Source organism: Halyomorpha halys, unplaced genomic scaffold (genome assembly GCF_000696795.3).
Source record: "Halyomorpha halys isolate HHAL.00 unplaced genomic scaffold, Hhal_1.1 Scaffold254.1, whole genome shotgun sequence".
NCBI classification, from domain to species: Eukaryota; Metazoa; Arthropoda; class Insecta; order Hemiptera; family Pentatomidae; genus Halyomorpha; species Halyomorpha halys.
The window spans coordinates 552100-571570 of record NW_027109499.1 but is presented as its reverse complement, the minus strand read 5'-3'; the positions used below and the strand labels follow the sequence as shown (position 1 = coordinate 571570).

Sequence of the window (19471 nt, the reverse complement as noted above, 5' to 3'; positions counted from 1 at the left end):
ATATATTGTAATTTTTCTATAATAGATAACTTTACTTTCCAATACTGTGAAGTAAGCCATCGATATACATTCAATAAAACCCTTTCAACACTTTAAATAAAATTCAAGCTATGTATTAAAATTAGGAAGCATATTTATTTTCTCAATTTCTTATCAGCGGATATAATGGCCTTTTCATTAAATTAATCCTTAGAGCGAAATTGTTGATAAATTGTTTTGTTATTAATGAAGTTACCTTTTTTTTCCGGTTCGGTAATCCGAATTTTTCGCAAATCCGAACCCCCTTGGTTTTAATTAGTTCGGATTAGCGAGAGTGCACTGTATATAAACAATATCCCAAGTATCGAGCGGTATCACATGACCTGTTCAGTTTACGGGCGATAATTAGTGCGAATTACACAATACATTTTTTAATTCAATGTCTTAAAATCTTCAGTAACATCCCCTGAGTGTTTTGAAGAAATTTGAGCCCAAATTACTGAAAAAAGTATTTTATTATATTTCATAACTGGAAAATGTATGATAATAGTTGGTGGATGACCTGCTTATTTTTTCAAACAATAAAAAATTGAAGAATCAGGTCAAGCTGCAACTCACAAGATCATTTGAAAATTTGGCTTAGTCAGCTGAATTGTATTGAAGAATTATATCTCAAACAGTTCAATATGGATGAAGCAAATCCAGTATCCACTCCAATGTCCAATGGTGAAAAATTCTCTAAAACACAGCAGTCAACAGAAAGAGAAAGGGACAATATGAAGAAAATCCCCTACCAAGAAGCTATTGACAGCCTCTTATTCGCATCCCAAATCTCCAGGCCTGATATTACATTTGCTGTATTCAGATACCTCCGTGGAACTTCTTCATACAAATTAAAAATAGATGGATTGAAAACTGGCCCGATTTACGGATATTGTGATGCTGATTGGGCTAGTGGCCCAGATGAAAGACGGTCAGTAACAGGCTATCTATATTTTCATCAAGTGCGATGCCCCGATATCTTGGTGCACTAAGCGGCAGCCTACTGTAGCACTTTCAACAACGGAGGCCGAATATATGGCAATGTCTTCAGCAGCACAGGGAGCTTTAAGGTTGAGAGGTCTCTCTGAAGAGGTTGAGAAAACTTGGAATAGTCCTACTCAGATCTTCTGTGACAACCAGGGAACAAGAAATCTGACATTAAATGGTGCTTATCAACCAAGAACCAAGCACATCGACGTACGACTCCATTTTACGAAAGAAAAAGTGCAGGCGAAGCTTCTCTCCTTCGCGTATATACCCGCCAATAAGATGGTCGCTGACTCTTTGACAAAGGCGCTTGATGTGGACAAGTTCAGTGACTGTATTAAGTGCCAAGGAATCCGCAAATAGGGAGGGTGTTGGATAATTTATTTGTGAAACTGTGGCAACACTGTCTCGACCACGTTGCATGTCAGACACATTGTATGTACGTGTTAGTGTCTTCTATTGTTCCGTTCCGTGTTGTTACTGTGTTCAATTATAACTCCATGATCTGTTTATCTTTTGCCCTAAACTATAGAATCTTAGATTCAACAATAACCACCTTAAATGACGAGGATGCCAGTGGCCGTCATGAGAATCAACTGCATTAATATCTATTCACGTTTTTGCTTGAGGGTCTCGTACACGGTCAATACAGAATTAAGTAAATATTGTTAGCAATATTACTGACTCGTTCGTTATATTTGTGTGTACTACGTTCAATAGTATTCGTCATGATCAGTTAGTAGTTCAACGTGGATTATGTATACATGCAGAAGTTTGGGAGTGCGGTTAGTGAGCCCAGAATTTCTGGCTTTCACCAAGGGTAAAAAAAAAGACGACAGTCATAATGAATAAAAGGAAATACAGAATAACTAGACATGTAAGAATGTAACAGATAAGAGGGGTATTCACGATGTGTTAAATGTAAAATGTTTTACCATGTTAAATGTTATAAGTATAGGATTGTGAGGAGCCCTATTTAAAGTCCTGTTAAATGGTAAATGCATAAGAGCGGATTTTATGAGCAACTTGTTTTATAACCTTTCCTTCCTAAACTTCATGTTATTGTTTACATCTAAGTTTTGATTAAAGTAATTTATTACAACATGCCTAAAGTAAAGTTGTGTGAAAGTTTGGCCACTGAGTGCTTTGCTTTATTAGTTTTAAAAACATCCCAAACAATACTAACTCAACCTAAACACAAACTACGAGCAAGTAACCTAACACGACAACAAACAAAATGGTGACGTGCTTAGCTGGTCTGTTGCGTGACCTCAATTTCATTAATAGTGTCATATAAAGGATATTGAATTACAATATTCAATATTACAAGAATATTGAAACTGAATGGGAATGTAGTAATATTAAAATTAAGAATGAAAGAAGAAGCAATAAATAAAAATAAAGATAAAGATATGAAAATTAACTAAGTAAATATATGTACAAATTGGAAATTATCTGAAACTGAAGTAATTTAAAAAAATTTTACACCTGATTAATTCAATATGTGAGAAGAATAGAAAAATTAAAGAAGTAGACACAAAGTAATTTAAGCTAAGAATAGTCAGTATTACAACAGTATCTTAGGCAGTGCTGCCGATTCGTGTATTTTACCCGATTTTCGGGTATTTTTTCCCTTAGTGGGTAATTGTCGGGGATGTGGGATTTCGGGTAAAATGGATTAACGTTATACATGTGTAGGTGTGCCTAGTGCAGTGTCGTACTTATCCTCCGATTAGTTTTTTCAGTTGATTACAAGACACTTTCTCTATAACTAACAAGTTATTATTTGCCTTATACATTGAATTTTAGAACCTAGGCGTACCTAAATCATTTGGGGCCAATGCCATTTATTTTTTAGGGCCGGGATAGATTTATTTTTAGGCATGGGATGAATATAATTTTTAGGCCTTTGATGGATTTGTTTTTTGGATTCCGAGCGGATTATATTTGGATTGTTGTTTGGAGCCCTTGGTGGATTATTTTGGGCATTTAGCCCTGATGAAACCCTCCAGTGTGGGGCAAAACGATCCTTGGTTGTTTGTATGGTTTCAATCCAATCATTTGGTTTAACGACTCCTCACAGGGTTTTTTTAATTGTTTAATCCACGACTACCTTATAGTCCATTAAACTAGCTTTAATATAATATAATAGCTAATAGACATCTTCACGTTTAATGGCTTTTGAAACACAGATTTATCAAAATAAATTGACTAACTACTGATCTTTCAGTACATTACTATGAAATGTTGCTTTTTAAAAAGCTATGTCTCGGGAACCTTTGAACGTAAATATTAGAGCTAATATTTCAGTCTATTTACTCTAATTTAAATAACATTCTCTTAGGTTTTCTAATGCTGATGGTAGTTTTAAAGATATAGAGCTTCGAATGAAAAATTATTTTTTTTAACGTTTTGAAACACTGCCATTTTTTACTCACTTTGTCTATACTTGGCAGACTCATCAATTTGGATTAGTAATTATACATAGATTTCATTAAAGTAATTAAAAATTGGGGTGAAATATCTGCCTTTTTTCTTTCCTGGCTCTTGTATTAGTTCAGTCGGTCTTTCTGTGGTCCCTACTATATTTTACTTGTGAACTATCGAACTGTTCAACTACAAGGTTTCGTTGTGAAAAAAAGTTGATGATGTTCATAGCGAGATCAAAATTAATTTACTTTCTGCTGATCTCACCACAAACTGTGGTAGGTATATTAACACTTAGATCCATGATTTTTTTTTAGCTTTCATAAAAACAAAAATCCCCAGTTTACTTAAAGAGTTATGTACCAACAAAACAATAAAAGTAGTTTAAATTTTTAGAAAATTTGAAAAATTTAAATGTTTCTTGAGACGAACACCATGCATTTGAGTTAAAATGGTACATCACGGGGAACATCTTAATTGTTTCTTATTTGAAATCAGCTGAATGTAAGATATTTAAAAAAGAAATTCCATAATTTATAATAACATTATAAATAATATACAGGGGGCCACCCATAGCTCAGTGGTTAAGACACAGTCTTATCAATTTGATATCTATTGGCGGTGCTGGTTCGAAACAGGCCTGGGACGTTGATTTTTTTCATTGAGTGGCGGTCCAAATGAAGAACTTTGATCACCAACCATGGTTAGGCAGTATAGGACTCCACTGGGAGTCTTGGCCAGAAAAAAAAAAATAATAATATTAATATACAGTATTATATTTATACATAAAGTTCTCTTCTTCTTCGATCTTTCCAATTAAATGGCCAACTCAGGGAATGACAAAATAAATTCAGCGGTACTCCTGAAATCCTCCAGGTCGCCGTACAGCTTGGTCACCAAGTCAGTAGGTTGAAGCCGTCTCTGCTTCCGTTTTTCCTCCATTAGGACACATGGTTGGAGAATGTGCTCGGTTGTCTGTTCTCCCCTTCCACATTCACACAGAGGGCTAGAACCTATTTTGGAATTTTTTATGGAGGTGACCGTTGAGCCGATTATGTCCAGTTCTTAAGCGAAATATCAGGATTCGTTTTTTTCCGGAAAGTTGGTAATATGGATCTTGGGGTTTGAAGTCCGAATGCTCATCATTCCACCTCTGCTGGACCGACGCTTCATTTATGGTTTTAACTTCTACCAGTCTCTGTGTGGAGATGATTTGAGGCAATTTGGAACCTTCTTTCGCTAGGATATCAGCCAGTCCATTTCGCAGTATTCCACAGTGTCTGGGTATCCACTGCAAGGTTACATTCTCGTAAATGGTAGCATACTCTAACTCAGACAGCCCCGCTTTCCATTTGGACTTTAGGTTCAAAAGAACTGTAACTGCGTTGGTCAGAAATAATATTTTTGATTTCTGACTCCTTCTGAGATCCAGTAAGATTCGTGTTGCAACCAGCTGTGAATCTTGTTCGGCTCTGTAATTAGTGTAATTGAAACCTGTGGGAATCACTTTCTCCAGTATATGACCGTTTGGAAATTCCATATGAATACCACCACCTCCATTCTTAATAGCTTTCCCAGCTGAACCATCTGTATAGACTCTGGTCCACTTGCTCTTTGGGTAGGTGGTGTTTATATATTCAAGTACCTTGGCTTTAATTTCCAATGGATTTTGGACTTTTCTTGTTGATGCCCGGGACGATTGGAATAATGTAGGGTTTGCAAGGACAAGCCCAGGGTGAAGAGACGTCTACAGCCTTCTTAATTTCAGGCTGAATCTCTTCTAACTGAAGTTGAGATTTTATTGAGCCCATTTTGTGTAGGAGGCTTAGCCTTTTGAGACGGTTCCGTGTCCTTTGACCAATACGATTCTTTAGTGGGTGGTTGGGAATACATAAATAAAGTTATCTAAATATATTTTTAATTTTTCTTATTTGGTACCACCAGGCACAAATTTACATTCTGACTTAAGACGTACATTTACATTCTGATAAAATAACAGATTGGCAAAAAATAAAAGTAGCTTCAAATGAACAATGATTTCCAGTAAACAATTTTATGAAACATTATAGGTCAAAGGATTTACAAAATTTAACCAATTAATTTTTTTCTTGAGGAATAATAATAAGTTTCATCCTCGCGTTACGAAATAAGTTCACTCCCGTATATTATTTTTATTGAATTTTTCAGCTTAAGCTTTGCCAATTTGCCAATTAGTATTTCTGGTATGAATCGAGTTATTCCAGTCTGATGCACCGAAAAACAGTCGATAACATCTGAACAAGATAGTTCGTTTTGGACTTATTTAGATAGTTCGGCCTCAAATGATCACTCGATGAAAAATGAACTATCAGGTTCAAATAAACTTAACTATCTAGTTCATCATACTGAACGAACTACCAAAGAACTATTTTCGGAAAAGAACTACTTAACCCATTTCAAATCCCTATTATTCTCGAGTAGCTATAAATCTATATATGGCACAGAGCCATAGAATATTTCTATGTATGCCAAAGAGTTAATATATGTAGTCATCCCTAGCAATAATTTAAAAATTCGGAAAGTTGGAAAATTTGAGAATGTACTTCAAATTACGAAAATCGTAAAACATTACTGAAAAAGGTTATTATACTGGAAATTGTTTATAAATGTTATTTAGAGGGATAAATTTTCCAGAACTGGGTAGAGAAATGCCAAATTACAAGGAAGCTATGGTTAAAACTGTTAAGAGATTTTAGGTTTTGAACACTTCCTAATCTCCAGCAACTTGTAACAACTTCTCTAGTTGTAACTAACCACTGTATAGTACTTCAAAATTGAAAACTTAGGGTAAAGGATTGTTCGTCAATGATATATTAATGTATACATTATTTTCCATACTTTTGTTTTCATAAGATTATGAAATAGACCGCAGTTCGAAGCAAAAAACCTGATCAATAATAATTTTGACCAGAACAATTAAACTTTGAAAACTTTTCTCTACAAGTAAAAATATATTTAGCAAACGAAGATTATTCTCGGATTGTCATCATGTGTTTTGTTTTGGAACATTTGTAAATATGATAGTGAATATATTTCGTAACGAAATTAAATCGCGCGTATGCAATGCAGACAAGAGGGGTTCTGTTATGGACAACATTTAAAAAACCGTAAGTGTTTTTACTATCAATTTATACTTCGTGACATAGTTCAATAATTTTACAATTCACTCGTTATAATTAAGAAATACTCTAAAATGATTATTAGATAAGAGAAACTGTCTACATTAAACCGCTTTCTGTACTGCTTCATATCAACCAAACCTTCGACAAATTGATAAGAACATACATAAAACAAAAAAAAAAAAAGGAAACAAAACAAAGTGCCTAGTAGAAGAAACGAATTAATAATAAGTACACTGAAATTTAGGAAAGATTAAAAACTGATAAAAATCCAAATAGTCAACTTGAGGAAACCAGTCCATTCACTTTTACAAATAGTAACCTTAATCGGACATTTTAGAGTAGTCTTAAAGATATAAAAAGAATTTATAGTCGGTTCATTAAACAACAAAAATTACACTCTTAAGTAAAGAAACATTGTTATAAAAAACAATATTTTGAAAATAAAAACTAACGCAGGCCTGTTTTTGTCATCTCACTATATTTGTCTAGGTTATGCTGGTTACTACTCTTCGAACAAAATTGATAACATTGATAAGGATATTAGAGATTAGAGATAATTCGAAAAATACCAGGAGAACTTATTTTTATTCATTTATATGAACCTTCTTCGCTTTTCGATATTTTTAATGAATTAGAATATTGATGGCTTGTTATATACTGTTTTACTTTAATTTAAGTAAATTCTTTATTATAGAATAAATAGTTGGCTTACTAGTGTAACACGTTAAGTCAAACTTTTCTAGTTTTAAGCTATTTGTTTTTTTTTTCCTGTCTAAAATGTTAAAAATATTAAACTCAAAATAATCCATTAATATCACAAAACTCTGCTCACAAAAGGTAAAATTACTATTTCCATAACAATAAAAAACAAATTATAAAATATCTCAAAACTTTAATTTTCGACTCAGTGTATTTCAGTTGTTAACCGTCGAAATATGTTACTGTTTAAAAGAACTGTTATGGGGGCCTCTAAACGTTTGCTAAACAATGGCAAACTCACGCATATGCAAGCGTGTGGAAGGGTTATTTGGTTTTGGCTGGTACAAGTTACCCTGATTTTGCGACCGACCCGTCAAAAGTCTTTTTTTGGCCACAAATCAAAGAGCGCTTATGCTTTATTCACACACTTGTGTTCAGTTAACATTGTTTTAGAACTGCCATACATTTGTACAAGTCTTGGATTTGTGACAAATGGCAAAAGTGTAGGACTCATAACCCTGTATGAGAGAAACGTCTTAAATGTATGGTTTTACCTTTTGATATGTCATATTGTGTGTTCGTTCTGATGCATCGAAAAATAAACTATAACAAACCTATACGAGGAGAAGATGTTTGGGGGTGCGGTCAAAATAAAACACAAATAAGTTGATGTAACTTGTTTAATCGTGCCAACGTTTCGGCTAGAGTTTCTAGCCTTCATCAGGGCTAAGAAAAGAACAAGATAACAACCAATGAATACAGAAAATAAAAAATAAAATATATACAGAATGACATAAAGTGAATAATTTTACAGTATGGAATTAATAAAATAAAGTGATGAGAGAAGTGGAAAATAAAATGTATACATAGGTAATTGAATAAGTAGGTAATTACCTATGTATACATTTTATTTTCCACTTCTCTCATCACTTTATTTTATTAATAACATTCTGTAAAATTAATCACTTTATGTCATTCTGTTTATATTTTCTTTTTCATTTTCTATATTCATTGGTTGTTATGTTGTTCTGTTCTTAGCCCTGATGAAGGCTAGAAACTCTAGCCAAACGTTGCCACGAGAAAATAAATTACCTCAACTTATTTGTATTTTATTTTTACCGCACCCCAAACCACCTTCTCCTCGTATAAGTCATCCACGGTCATCTATCTCTCATAATTATAACGAACCCTAGGTCTCCGGCCAACCCCCTGAGTCCTCCATAAAACGTCAAAATAAAGTAATACAATATTCATTATTAACATGTTATGTGTCCGACCATTATAACCTGAGATCGCAACATGTCTACATGAAATATCAGCGCCTTACAAACGATGACGGTTCTGGTGCTGTGTCGGACGAGAAAAAATCCGAGTTCTTTGCCTAACACCTTTTGTTCATCATATACTGTCTTGAATATATGCAGAATATGACAATTATGTATATGTTAATCTTGTTATCACAACTGACAATTACTCTCAAATAATAATATTTATTATTATTATCATATTTTTATACCTCTTTCTTGTATTTCTCGTATTCTCTCGTAAGGTCATCTCCCCTCGAATCTATTTACTTGGAATATTCTGTCACTGTTTCGAAATATCTCAACTGTAACAGGTGGGTCCTCATTTGTTCTTTACTCATTTATTATTACTATTATTAAATTTATTTGTATTTAACTTATATATTTTCCGTCTCTTAGTGGGGTAGATTTTGTTTCTATCTACCTTTCTATTTTTACGTGTTATTACGTCTCCTGCTCATTTACGTCACCTAATAGTTTGCGTTGTTTTTTATATTCCTATCACAGTCTATTTATATTAATACTATTTTATTTATTCTTTTATTTCATCTGTATATAATTTTAACCCTACCTTAATTTACCTTTTTGTATCTTATTATCCTAAAATGTCAAAAGTTGGGCGAAACGTCGGTAAATAAATAATTAACTATTTTTTGTTTTCTTTTGACCGTAATCCTGACCATTTTCTTTATAATTTGACAATCTCATTCGCTCCTACAGACGTAGCACTACTAATTAGCAGAAAAAATCCCTGTACATGCATTGATAAATCCTTAAGTGTGGAAGCAAATACCCAGAACGACTCTATGTCACCTAAATTCAACCATCTCCAGTTCAATACTTAAATAAATTTGGTTTTCGTACAGTGCGTTCAACAAATCAGCAATTATACAGAAAAATTGACAACATATCGATAACACTAGAGGAAAATATAAGTTTTCGGATTTCGCTCGAGCGTTCGACGAAGTATGGAAACCGAGGTCATCTTTAAGCTCAAGGCTGCACTACCCCATATATTAATTACATTTGATTGATTTATTTCTGATAGATTTTTTTCCCGTCCTGTAGGACACAGAGATACCTTCAATAAGACTGATTCTTGACGGCAGAGTTGGACAAAAATTAGCTAATAGCTAAAATTGCCATGGATACGATATTTATTTATCAATGGTTCATTCATGAATAAACATCGTATCCATGGCAACTTTAGCTATTAGTTTCAACTATAGCTAATTTTTGCCCATCTCTGCTTGACGGTGTGCCTCAGTTTTCACTACTTTCACAACTGCTTTACGATAGTACACAAAGATCTGGGAGTAAGCATAACAAACATTTGATAACGCCAGTTCAAAGTGAATGAACTGTGGTTCCAAAACATAAACAAATATTATTTCTTCGTAAATTGAAGCATAGTAAACTACTTATAAAAAAACTTATCTGTATTTTATGTAGTCTATTATCTATGACAATATCGTACATAATCAAATAGTTTTAAAGAATAAGAAAACACTCAGACCAGTGTTAACAACGATACCGCGAAGTTAGCTGTTAGCAATTTTCCATACGTTGAGGTATAAATCGGTCTGAACAACAGTACAAATTTTATTTTCGTTCCTTATCGCATGTATTTGTTTTATTTATGATACAAAATCATTATAATGAAGTATGTTTAATTTTAAATACAATAAATTATAACAAACTATCAATTTTGTTCATTATATATATGTAGGTCTGTGTGCCAAAAACGAAGAGTAATACGAAACTGAAATAAAATATTTTATTTTAATTTAAAGTGGAACAAAATTTATATTCGTAATACCCTCTAGAAACCCCCTTTTTTAAAAATAATTTATTTATTATTATTTACAACTATATACAAATATATACAACAAACAAATTTGCTGTAGGTGCCATAGTGACATGATACAAACATGTGGAGAATCTACTCACTGATAGAACTCCAATAACATTTCTAGAGGAGAAGATCTCGAGGCCATCTTCTTTTCAGACGCCTAGGAGGCTTATTAGGTAATGAAGGAGAAGCCAGGTTAGAAACAAGTGGATTTGGGTGGTTGAGAAGTTTATCATGGATGGAATGGTATCTGGTTCTGGCACATCGGCAACATATGGAACATTGAGGTCCTGATGGATGACTTGATTTGTGACAAAGTTAGGAGCATTAAGGATTTTACGAAAGATTTTGGACTGTAAGGATTGGATTCGGGAGGAATTTGATGGCTTAGTAGAGCCCCAAAGCTTAACTCCGTATGTCCAGTAGGCCTTATAATAGTCATGTAGATCAGTCTTTTGTAATGCGTTGCCAATTTAGACCGTTTGTCTAGTAAATGTTGTAATAGTCGGAATTGAAGAGCAGTTTCTTGTCTTTTTAGTCTTGTATGAGGATTCCATGTCAGTCGTTTGTCCAGATGTAGTCCTAAATAACGGATCTGTTCGACAGGAATAAGAGGGGTATTATTAAAGGATACTGTAAGGCAAGAGGTCATGGGTTTACGACGAAGGGTATCTATGATTTGGTGGGATTTATTGGAATTAATTTTAATCCTCCAGTTTTGGCACCATTCTTCAGGGGTGGTGATGTGGGATTGAAGGGTTTGGGATAGAATGTAAGGATCATTATTCACTGACAATAGACATGTGTCATCGGCATACATGGTGAGGATAGTATTAGGATGGGTTGGGCGTCAGCTGTGAAAACTGTGTAAAGGACAGGACCAAGGATACTACCCTGAGCCACACTAGCAGGCTGACGGAATAGGGATGAATAAGCGCTGTTGTGATTTATTGGAAATCAAGAAACCCTAAAATATGAATCTCATGGCAACAGAAAAATACAATTTTTTTTTGTAGTAAGATAGTCCGAGTGGTGGTCGATAAAGGTATCAAAATGGTAAAAGAGAACTATTTATTGTTAACCAAGGTTTCGCCCCACTTTACAGACCTTCGTCAGGGCTTATTGAAAAAAACAAAATACAGGCAAGAATTGACAAAACATTAAAATAAGTATACAGAGAAAATACGAAAATATATAAAAAAAAAAAAAATAAATAATTTTTTGTTTTGTTTATAAAATATATAAAAGAAATAATAATAATTATGGAAGAATACATATAGGAGGACTAGAAACTAGTTACTAATAAATACAGCCAGGTGTGATAGAATTCTAAATACACAATTATATATTTAAAAAAAAAAAATTTATCTATTTTTTATTTTCTCTATATATTTATTTTGATGTCCTGTCCATTCTTATAATGATTGTATCTTGTTTTTTCATTTAGCCCTGAAGAAGCCCTGCAAAGGGAAGCGGAACGTTGTTTAACAACTTTTTTTTTTTTACTATTTTGATACCTTTATTGACTATCTTCCTACCATCAACTTCATACGGTCAACTATCTTCTTCCAACATAATTTTTTTTGTTCATAACTTTCGCCTTCTCTGATCTCCAGATTTTTTTTTTCTCGAAAATCACAGAAACTATTGTAACTAGTTATATAATAATATAATATATAATTATGTAATTATAATTATTAAGTTCAACACGAGCCCACCAATCTACACAAACCTTTGGGACCAATATAAGGTGATCTGTGTACCGCATTAGATTTTATTTTCCTTGGTGTTATTTTTTTTTTTTCCAGTAACTATTGTTCATATAATTCATAATTCCCCTTAATTTTATCTAATCCTTACGGTAATATAACCGTTGGAATGTCTGTTCTTTGAATTCCCATTAACAGAAGTTAGATTTAATGCCCTTATAAGGGTGAACTATTGGTTTCAAACTAAGAAAAGATTTTCAAACGTTTTATTTTACATGGAGTGATGGTGTGAGTGGTGACGTCAGGACCATGATGAGAGTGAGGAACTAGATGGCGGCCGCACAAGATCGTAATAGTACAAGAGCCCAAGAGGAGAAAAAAGGCAGTTATCTCACTCCAATTTTTGATTACTTTAATGAAAGCTATGTATAATTAATAGTCAAAATTGATGAGTCTGCCAAGAATAAGATAAAAAAAAACTAATTTTTCATTCGGAGCTCTATACCTTAAAAAGTAGGAACACAAGAAAACCTAAGAGAACGTCATTTAAAGAAGAGTAAATTTGCTAAAATATCTTAAAAAGTAGGAACAACCCAAGTAAACCTAAGAGAACGTCATTTAAAGAAGAGTAAATTTGCTAAAATATGAGCCCTAATAGAGCTATTTACGTTAAAAAGTTTTCGAGATATAGCTATTTTAAAAGCAACATTTCATAAAAATGTTGTGTGGGACGTACTGAAAGATCAGTAGTTAGTCAACTTATTTTGAAAAGTTTATATCTCAAAAACCATTTGACGTACAGATGTCTATTAGCACTCAAATTAAAGCTAGTTTAATGAGCTATAAAGTAGTTTATGACCTTTACCTTCGTAGGAGTAGTAGTTTTCAGGAAAATTTCTAAAATAAATTGATTTTGATGATATAGTTGTTCGGACAAATTTTCATTTGCCAAATTTATATTCATATGTGAATATCATAAAAACTACTACCCCTACGAAGATAAGTGTCATAAACTACATTAAAGTTAAATTTCCTTTGTTTTGAGTGTTGGCAGACATATGTGCGTCTTATGGATCTAGAGATATATTTTTTGAAAAATCCTACAATTTATACGAACTAATAGAAATTAGCATTTTGTGAGTTTATTTTGTCAAATATCAAGAAAACTACTACTCCTAAAAAGATGAACATTATTAACTATTTTGTAGTAAATTTAATTAGCTTTAATTTGAGCGCTGGCAGACATCTGTACGTCCAATGGTTTCTGAATTAAAGTTTTTCATAAATCAAATTTATTGTCCGAACAACTATAAATCAATTTATTTGAGCAGATACCTACGAAGGTAAAGGTCATAAACTTCGTTATAGTTCATTAAACTAGCTTTAATTTGGGTGCTAATAGACATCTGTACGTCACATAGTTCCTGAGATATAGATTTCTCAAAATAAATTAACTAACCATTAATCTTTCAGTAGATTTTAAAGAAATTTTGCTTTTTAACAAGCTATATCTCGAGAACTATTGGACGTGTGTAGCTCTTTTAGGGCTAATATTTTAGAAGATTTACTCTTCTTTAAATAATGTTCTCGTAGATTTTCTAGTGTTGTTGGTAGGTTTTAAGATATAGTGCTCCGAATGAAAAATTATTTTTTTTTTTTACGTTTTGAAACAGCTGACATTTTTTATTCCCTCTGTCTATACTTGGCAGACTCATCAATTTTGACTAGTAATTATACCTAGTTTTCATTAAAGTAATAAAAAATTGGGGTGAGATAACTGCCTTTTTTTCTTCCCGGCTCTTGTACTATAATGATTGGTGGAGGCTATTACAGGAGACCAAGACTCGCCATGGAATTAATAATAATAATTATTATTATTATTTTATATCTCCGGTTCTAATTTCTTTAATTAGATCCGGGTTGTCCCCTTTATAGAGCCCTAAACAGTTGCTAAGTTTGGTGTAGATTGGTTGAGTCGTGTTGAAGTTATTTCTAATTTTTACATTTCTCAAAAGAACTCAAAGGCTAAAAAATCTTCCGTTTTTTTCAAAAATTTGTATTAATCGGTTTTACGAGGAGCTAAAAATGAATATCAACTCTGTTTCGCGCCTAAAAAATCTTTTACCACACTATTATTGGTTAGTCATTCCGAATTGTTTCAATATAGTACTTATATTAAAGCGCAGTGAGTATATATATAACAACATCATAGATGTCAAATTGTCTAAATGAATAAGAAAACATCAACTAAATTGGAAGGTTTAAAGATAAAGAAATGTTTTCTATTAAAAATGTCTCTTTCAGTCTTTATAGCATGTATTGTTTCATTTTGTTATCAAAACTTATAATAGAGTATTTTTAAATGTTTAATTTTTACCAAACACAATTATTTATATCAAACTATCAATAGTGTTCAATAAATCTAGATACATCCCCTAATAAAGCAATAGGGAAGCATTGCCGGGTCAACTTGTATAATATATAATTATGTAATTATAACTAATACTTCAAAACGAGTCCATCAATCTACACAAACCTTTGGGACAAATGTAAGGTGATGTGTGTACCGCATGAGATTTTATTTTCCTTGGTGTTATTTATTTATTTTTTCAGATAGAGAAGCCAGGAAAACTAAACATGGGCCACCAAAAAGGAAAAAAAGGAGGGCCCTGCAGCACCGGACGACCTCAAAGCAGAAGGCGCGGTTACATGCCGGAGCCGGGGGTTGCCAAGAGTATTGAAAACTGCCAAGTTGGGTACTACCAAGAACCTGCCGAGCGGCCCAAGTGTCGCTCGCGTAGCCGAGGGCATCGGGAGAAATGCAAAACTAATAAACCTACCTTTAACTTTACTCACACCTCGTGCATCATGGCGATCAAGAACTACGTCGAAAAGATGCAATCTCCAAGAAGTAAATCGAAAAAAGGACGCCCTACGTCTCACGACAATGCTGAGAAGCTGCTAGGGAGCTTGAAGAATGACATACATATGATATCGAAATACGAGGAAGATTTAGCTAACAATCCTTCGAAACAACCTTGTTCCGACCCGTTCTTCGTTCTATCAGCCATGATGTGCAAAATTAATAAACTCGAAAAAATCCTCCTTGCACAACCGGACTGCAAGGAGCAGTTAGCAAAACGAAAAGAGATGATAATGATGGCAAGGTGTATCAAAAAAACTCTTTTGGATCAAGCAAATTGTGATAATCAAATTATGCAAGACAAACAACGGAAAATAATTTGCTTAGTCAAAAGCTTGGATATGTTTGAGAAGGACATACGATCTGCGACTAAGGGGGTCAAGAAGTTGTGTTGCCCAAAAACTTCGGCGGCTAGCGTTGCCATAGGAACATGCACTGAAAAAGAAAAATCGCCAGTGCGGGCTGTAGAGGTAAAGAAAGCAAGATCTCGGTCACCTTCACCTAAAACTACCATCACGCTCACCAAAGAACTTTCCTCCAAAAAATCTTTGTGTAGCAAGCCGTGTCAAACGCCTCGTAATGCGTGTACAGAAATGGCCAAACAAACACATTGTGATGACAAGAATTATGATATCACAGGTAAATATACACTCAATCGTATCGGTTTTAGTACATATAGACAAGGTAAGGTTGTTTTCAGACTTTGTTAAAGTAAATATGAAACAGTGATTAAATTTGGAATAATAGGAAAACAATTATAGGTATTCTAAAGTTAAAAAAAAATACTTTTATTGAATAATTTATCTTTACAATGTACACAAGTATTCTTTGTGACCAAATGTCAATTTTCTATAATTTTTTTTGGAAGATAGTTGATTTACCCTGAGTAATTTATAAAAGGAAGATGGTCCGTGTGCGGTCAAAGAAACAACTAAAGTAATAATTAAACTTTATAAGTGAGTTAATGTTTCGGCTCATGTCGCAGGGCTTCATCAGATCTCAAAAAAATATATATGAACACTCAAATAAGATGACAAAGTAAGAAAATAGATAACATGAAATAAAATATGTAAAAATTTAAAACTGAACTAAGTAAATTTAAAAAAATAATAATAAGATGTACAGTGAAACATTAGACTAACTAATAATTACAAAAGGATTTATACAATTAATGAAAACTTAAATAATAAAAAACAAAAAATTAAGTAACAAAATATATATATAAATACAGTCCATTTACTATTCTAGTAATGAGGAGAAAAAAAAGGAGTTATTTCACACAAATTTTTGATTACTTTAATGCAAACAACTAGTAAAAATTTATAAGTCTGCCAAGGAAGGAGGAATAAAACATGGCGGCTGCTTTCAAACGTTAAAGAAAACTTAATTTTTCATTCGGAGCTCTATATCTTTAAAACTACTAACATTACTAAAAAACCTATGAGAATATCATTTAAAGTAGAGTAAATTTTCTAAAATATGAACCCTAATAGAGCTGCTTACGTTCAATACATTATGATATATAGCCATTTAAAAAGCAACATTTCATAAAAAATGCACTGAAAAATCAGTTGCCAGTGAATTTATTTTGATAAATCTATATCTCAAAAACCATTTGACCGACAGATGTATATTAGCACTCAAATTAAAGCTAGTTTAATGAGCTATAAAGTAGTTTATGATGTTTATCTTCGTAGGAGTAGTAGTTTTCATGAAATTTTCTAAAATAAATTGATTTATAGTTGTTCGGACAAATTTTCATGTGCTAAATTAATATTCATATGCGAATATTATAAAACCCTACAAAGATACATGACAGAAACTACTATAGTAAGTTAAATTTCCTTTATTTTTAGTTGTGGCATACATATGTACGTCTTATGGTTCTAGAGATATATTTTTTTCAAAAATCAAACATTTTATCCGAACAACTAAAAATTAACATTTTGTCATCATAAAAACTATCACTCCTACAAAGATAAACATTATTAACTATTTTATAGCAAATTTAACTAGCTTTAATTTGATTTCTGGCAGACATCTGTACGTCTTATGGTTTCTGAAATAAAGATTTTCATAAATTAAACTTATTGTCCGAAAAACTCTAAATCAATTTATTTTAGCAGATATCCTGAAAATTACTATTTCTACGAACTTAAAGGTCAGTAACTAGTTTATAATACAGACATCTATATGTCACATAATTCCTGAGATATAGATTTCTCAATATAAATTCACTAACTACTAATCTTGCAGTACATTTTTATGTAATGTTGCTTTTTAAAAAGCTGTATATCGATAACTGTTGGACGTAAATAGCTCTATTAGTGCTAATATTTCAGCAAATTTACTTTACTTTAAATAACATTATCTTAGGTTTTCTAGTGTTCTTGAGAGTTTTAAAGATATAGAGCTCCGAATGAAAAATTATTTTTTTTTCACGTTTTGAAACAGCTAACATTTTTTATTCCCTCTGCTTATACTTGGCAGACTCATCAATTTTGACAAGTAATTATACATAGATTTCATTAAAGAAATAAAAAATTGGGGTGAAATAACTGCCTTTTTTTCATCCCGGCTCTTGTACTATAGAGAAAATGGAAGAAGAGTGAAATAGAAGACAGGATTGGGAAGTGGAAGCGATTAGTGATTAATTAATCATCTTATCAGTTTATATTATTTTATTTTTTTCTTGATTTTTATTCTTATTCCTTTTTCCCTGTCTATTGGTGTGTACTTTTATATCATTATTTCTGTTTTCATTAATTGTCTAAAACCTTTTTTTAATCTTACGTTTCACTATACATCTTAAATTAATTTTTATATATATAATAGTTTACAACTACTTTGTTTCTTCTTTGACCGCAACCCTGACCATCTTTTTTTACGGTCAACTATATATACATATATATTAAATTAATTTTCTTTAATTTATTTTGTTCAGTTTTATATATTAGCCAATTAGCCACACCTTCGTTCAATTTTATTTCATGTTATCTATTTTCTCACGTTGTCTTATTTGAGAGTTTGTATATTTTATAGCTCTGATGAAGCCCTTTAATCTGGACCAAAACATTGGCTTACATTAAATAGTTAACTTCCAACAACACTAGAGAACCTAAGATAATGTTATTTAAAGTAAAGTAAATTTGCTGAAATATTAGCACTAATAGAGCTATTTACGTCCAACAGTTCTCGATATACAGCTTTTTAAAAAGCAACATTACATAAAAATGTACTGAAAGATTAGTAGTTAGTGAATTTATTTTGAGAATCTATATCTATATCTCAGGAATTATGTGACATATAGATGTCAATTAGCACTCAAATTAAAGCTAGTTTAATGTATTATAAACTAGTTAATGATATTTATATTCGTAGAAATAGTAATTTTCAGGATATCTGCTCAAATAAATTGATTTAGAGTTGTTCGGACAATAAGTTTGATTTATGAAAATCTTTATTTCAGAAACCATAAGACGTACAAATATCTGCCAGAAATCAAATTAAAGCTAGTTAAATTTGCTATAAAATAGTTAATAATGTTTATCTTTGTAGCAGTGGTAGTTTTTATGATATTTGACAAAATAAATTCACAAAATGTTAATTTTTAGTTGTTCGGATAAAATGTTTGATTTTTGAAAAAATATATCTCTAGAACCATAAGAAGTACATATGTCTGCCATCACTAAAAATAAAGGAAATTTAACTTACTATAAAGTAGTTTCTGTCATGTATCTTCGTAGGGTTAGTAGTTTTTATGATATTCGCATATGAATATAAATTTGGCACATGAATATTTGTCCGAACAACTAAAAATCAATTTGTTTTAGCAAATATCATGAAACCTACTACTCTTACGAAGATACTCTTCCTAACCTACTATATAGTAGATACATTAAACTAGCTTCAATTTGGGTGCTAATGGTATCTGTAGGTCGAGTGGTTTTTGAGATATAAATTTTTCAAAATAAATTCACTGACAACTGATTTTTCAGTGCATTTTTTATGAAATGTTGCTTTTAAAAAGCTATATCTCATAATCTATTGAACGTGTGTAGCTCTATTAGGGCTCATATTTTAGAAAATTTACTCTACTTTAAATGATATCCTCATAGGTTTTTTTGTGATGTTCGTAGTTTTAAAGATATAGAGCTCCGAATGAAAAATTAAGTTTTTTTAAACGTTTAAAAGCAGCCGCCATGTTTTATTCCTCCTACCTTGGCAGACTTATAAATTTTTACTAGTTGTTTGCATTAAAGTAATCAAAAATTTGTGTGAAATAACTCCTTTTTTTCTCCTCATTACTGCAATAGAAAGTGGACTGTATTTATATATATTTTTTTTACTTAATATTTTTTTTTTTATTGTTTAAGTTTTCATTAATT

The 19471-nt window shown here is 32.1% G+C and overlaps 2 protein-coding genes across 2 annotated transcripts in view; both read left to right on the top strand.

Moving 5' to 3' along the window:
- The first annotated feature begins 665 nt into the window (after positions 1-665).
- LOC136795836 (uncharacterized) lies at positions 666-1013 on the top strand. The gene has a single exon (XM_067047690.1). It carries the CDS (start codon positions 666-668, stop codon positions 1011-1013), a length of 348 nt encoding a protein of 115 aa, XP_066903791.1.
- A 5410-nt stretch (positions 1014-6423) lies between these two features.
- The window catches only part of LOC106680318 (uncharacterized), a 13716-nt gene continuing 668 nt past the window's right edge, over positions 6424-19471 (top strand). The window contains exons 1-2 of the mRNA XM_014419909.3: positions 6424-6581; positions 14774-15722. Coding sequence (XP_014275395.1) covers positions 14798-15722 — 925 coding nt within the window. The 5' untranslated portion in view covers positions 6424-6581; positions 14774-14797. The remainder of the gene's footprint in view (positions 6582-14773; positions 15723-19471) is intronic.

Coding starts and splice junctions, on each gene's coding strand:
- LOC136795836 (XM_067047690.1), top strand. CDS start 666: ATGGATGAAGCAAATCCAGTATCCACTCCAATGTCCAATGGTGAAAAA.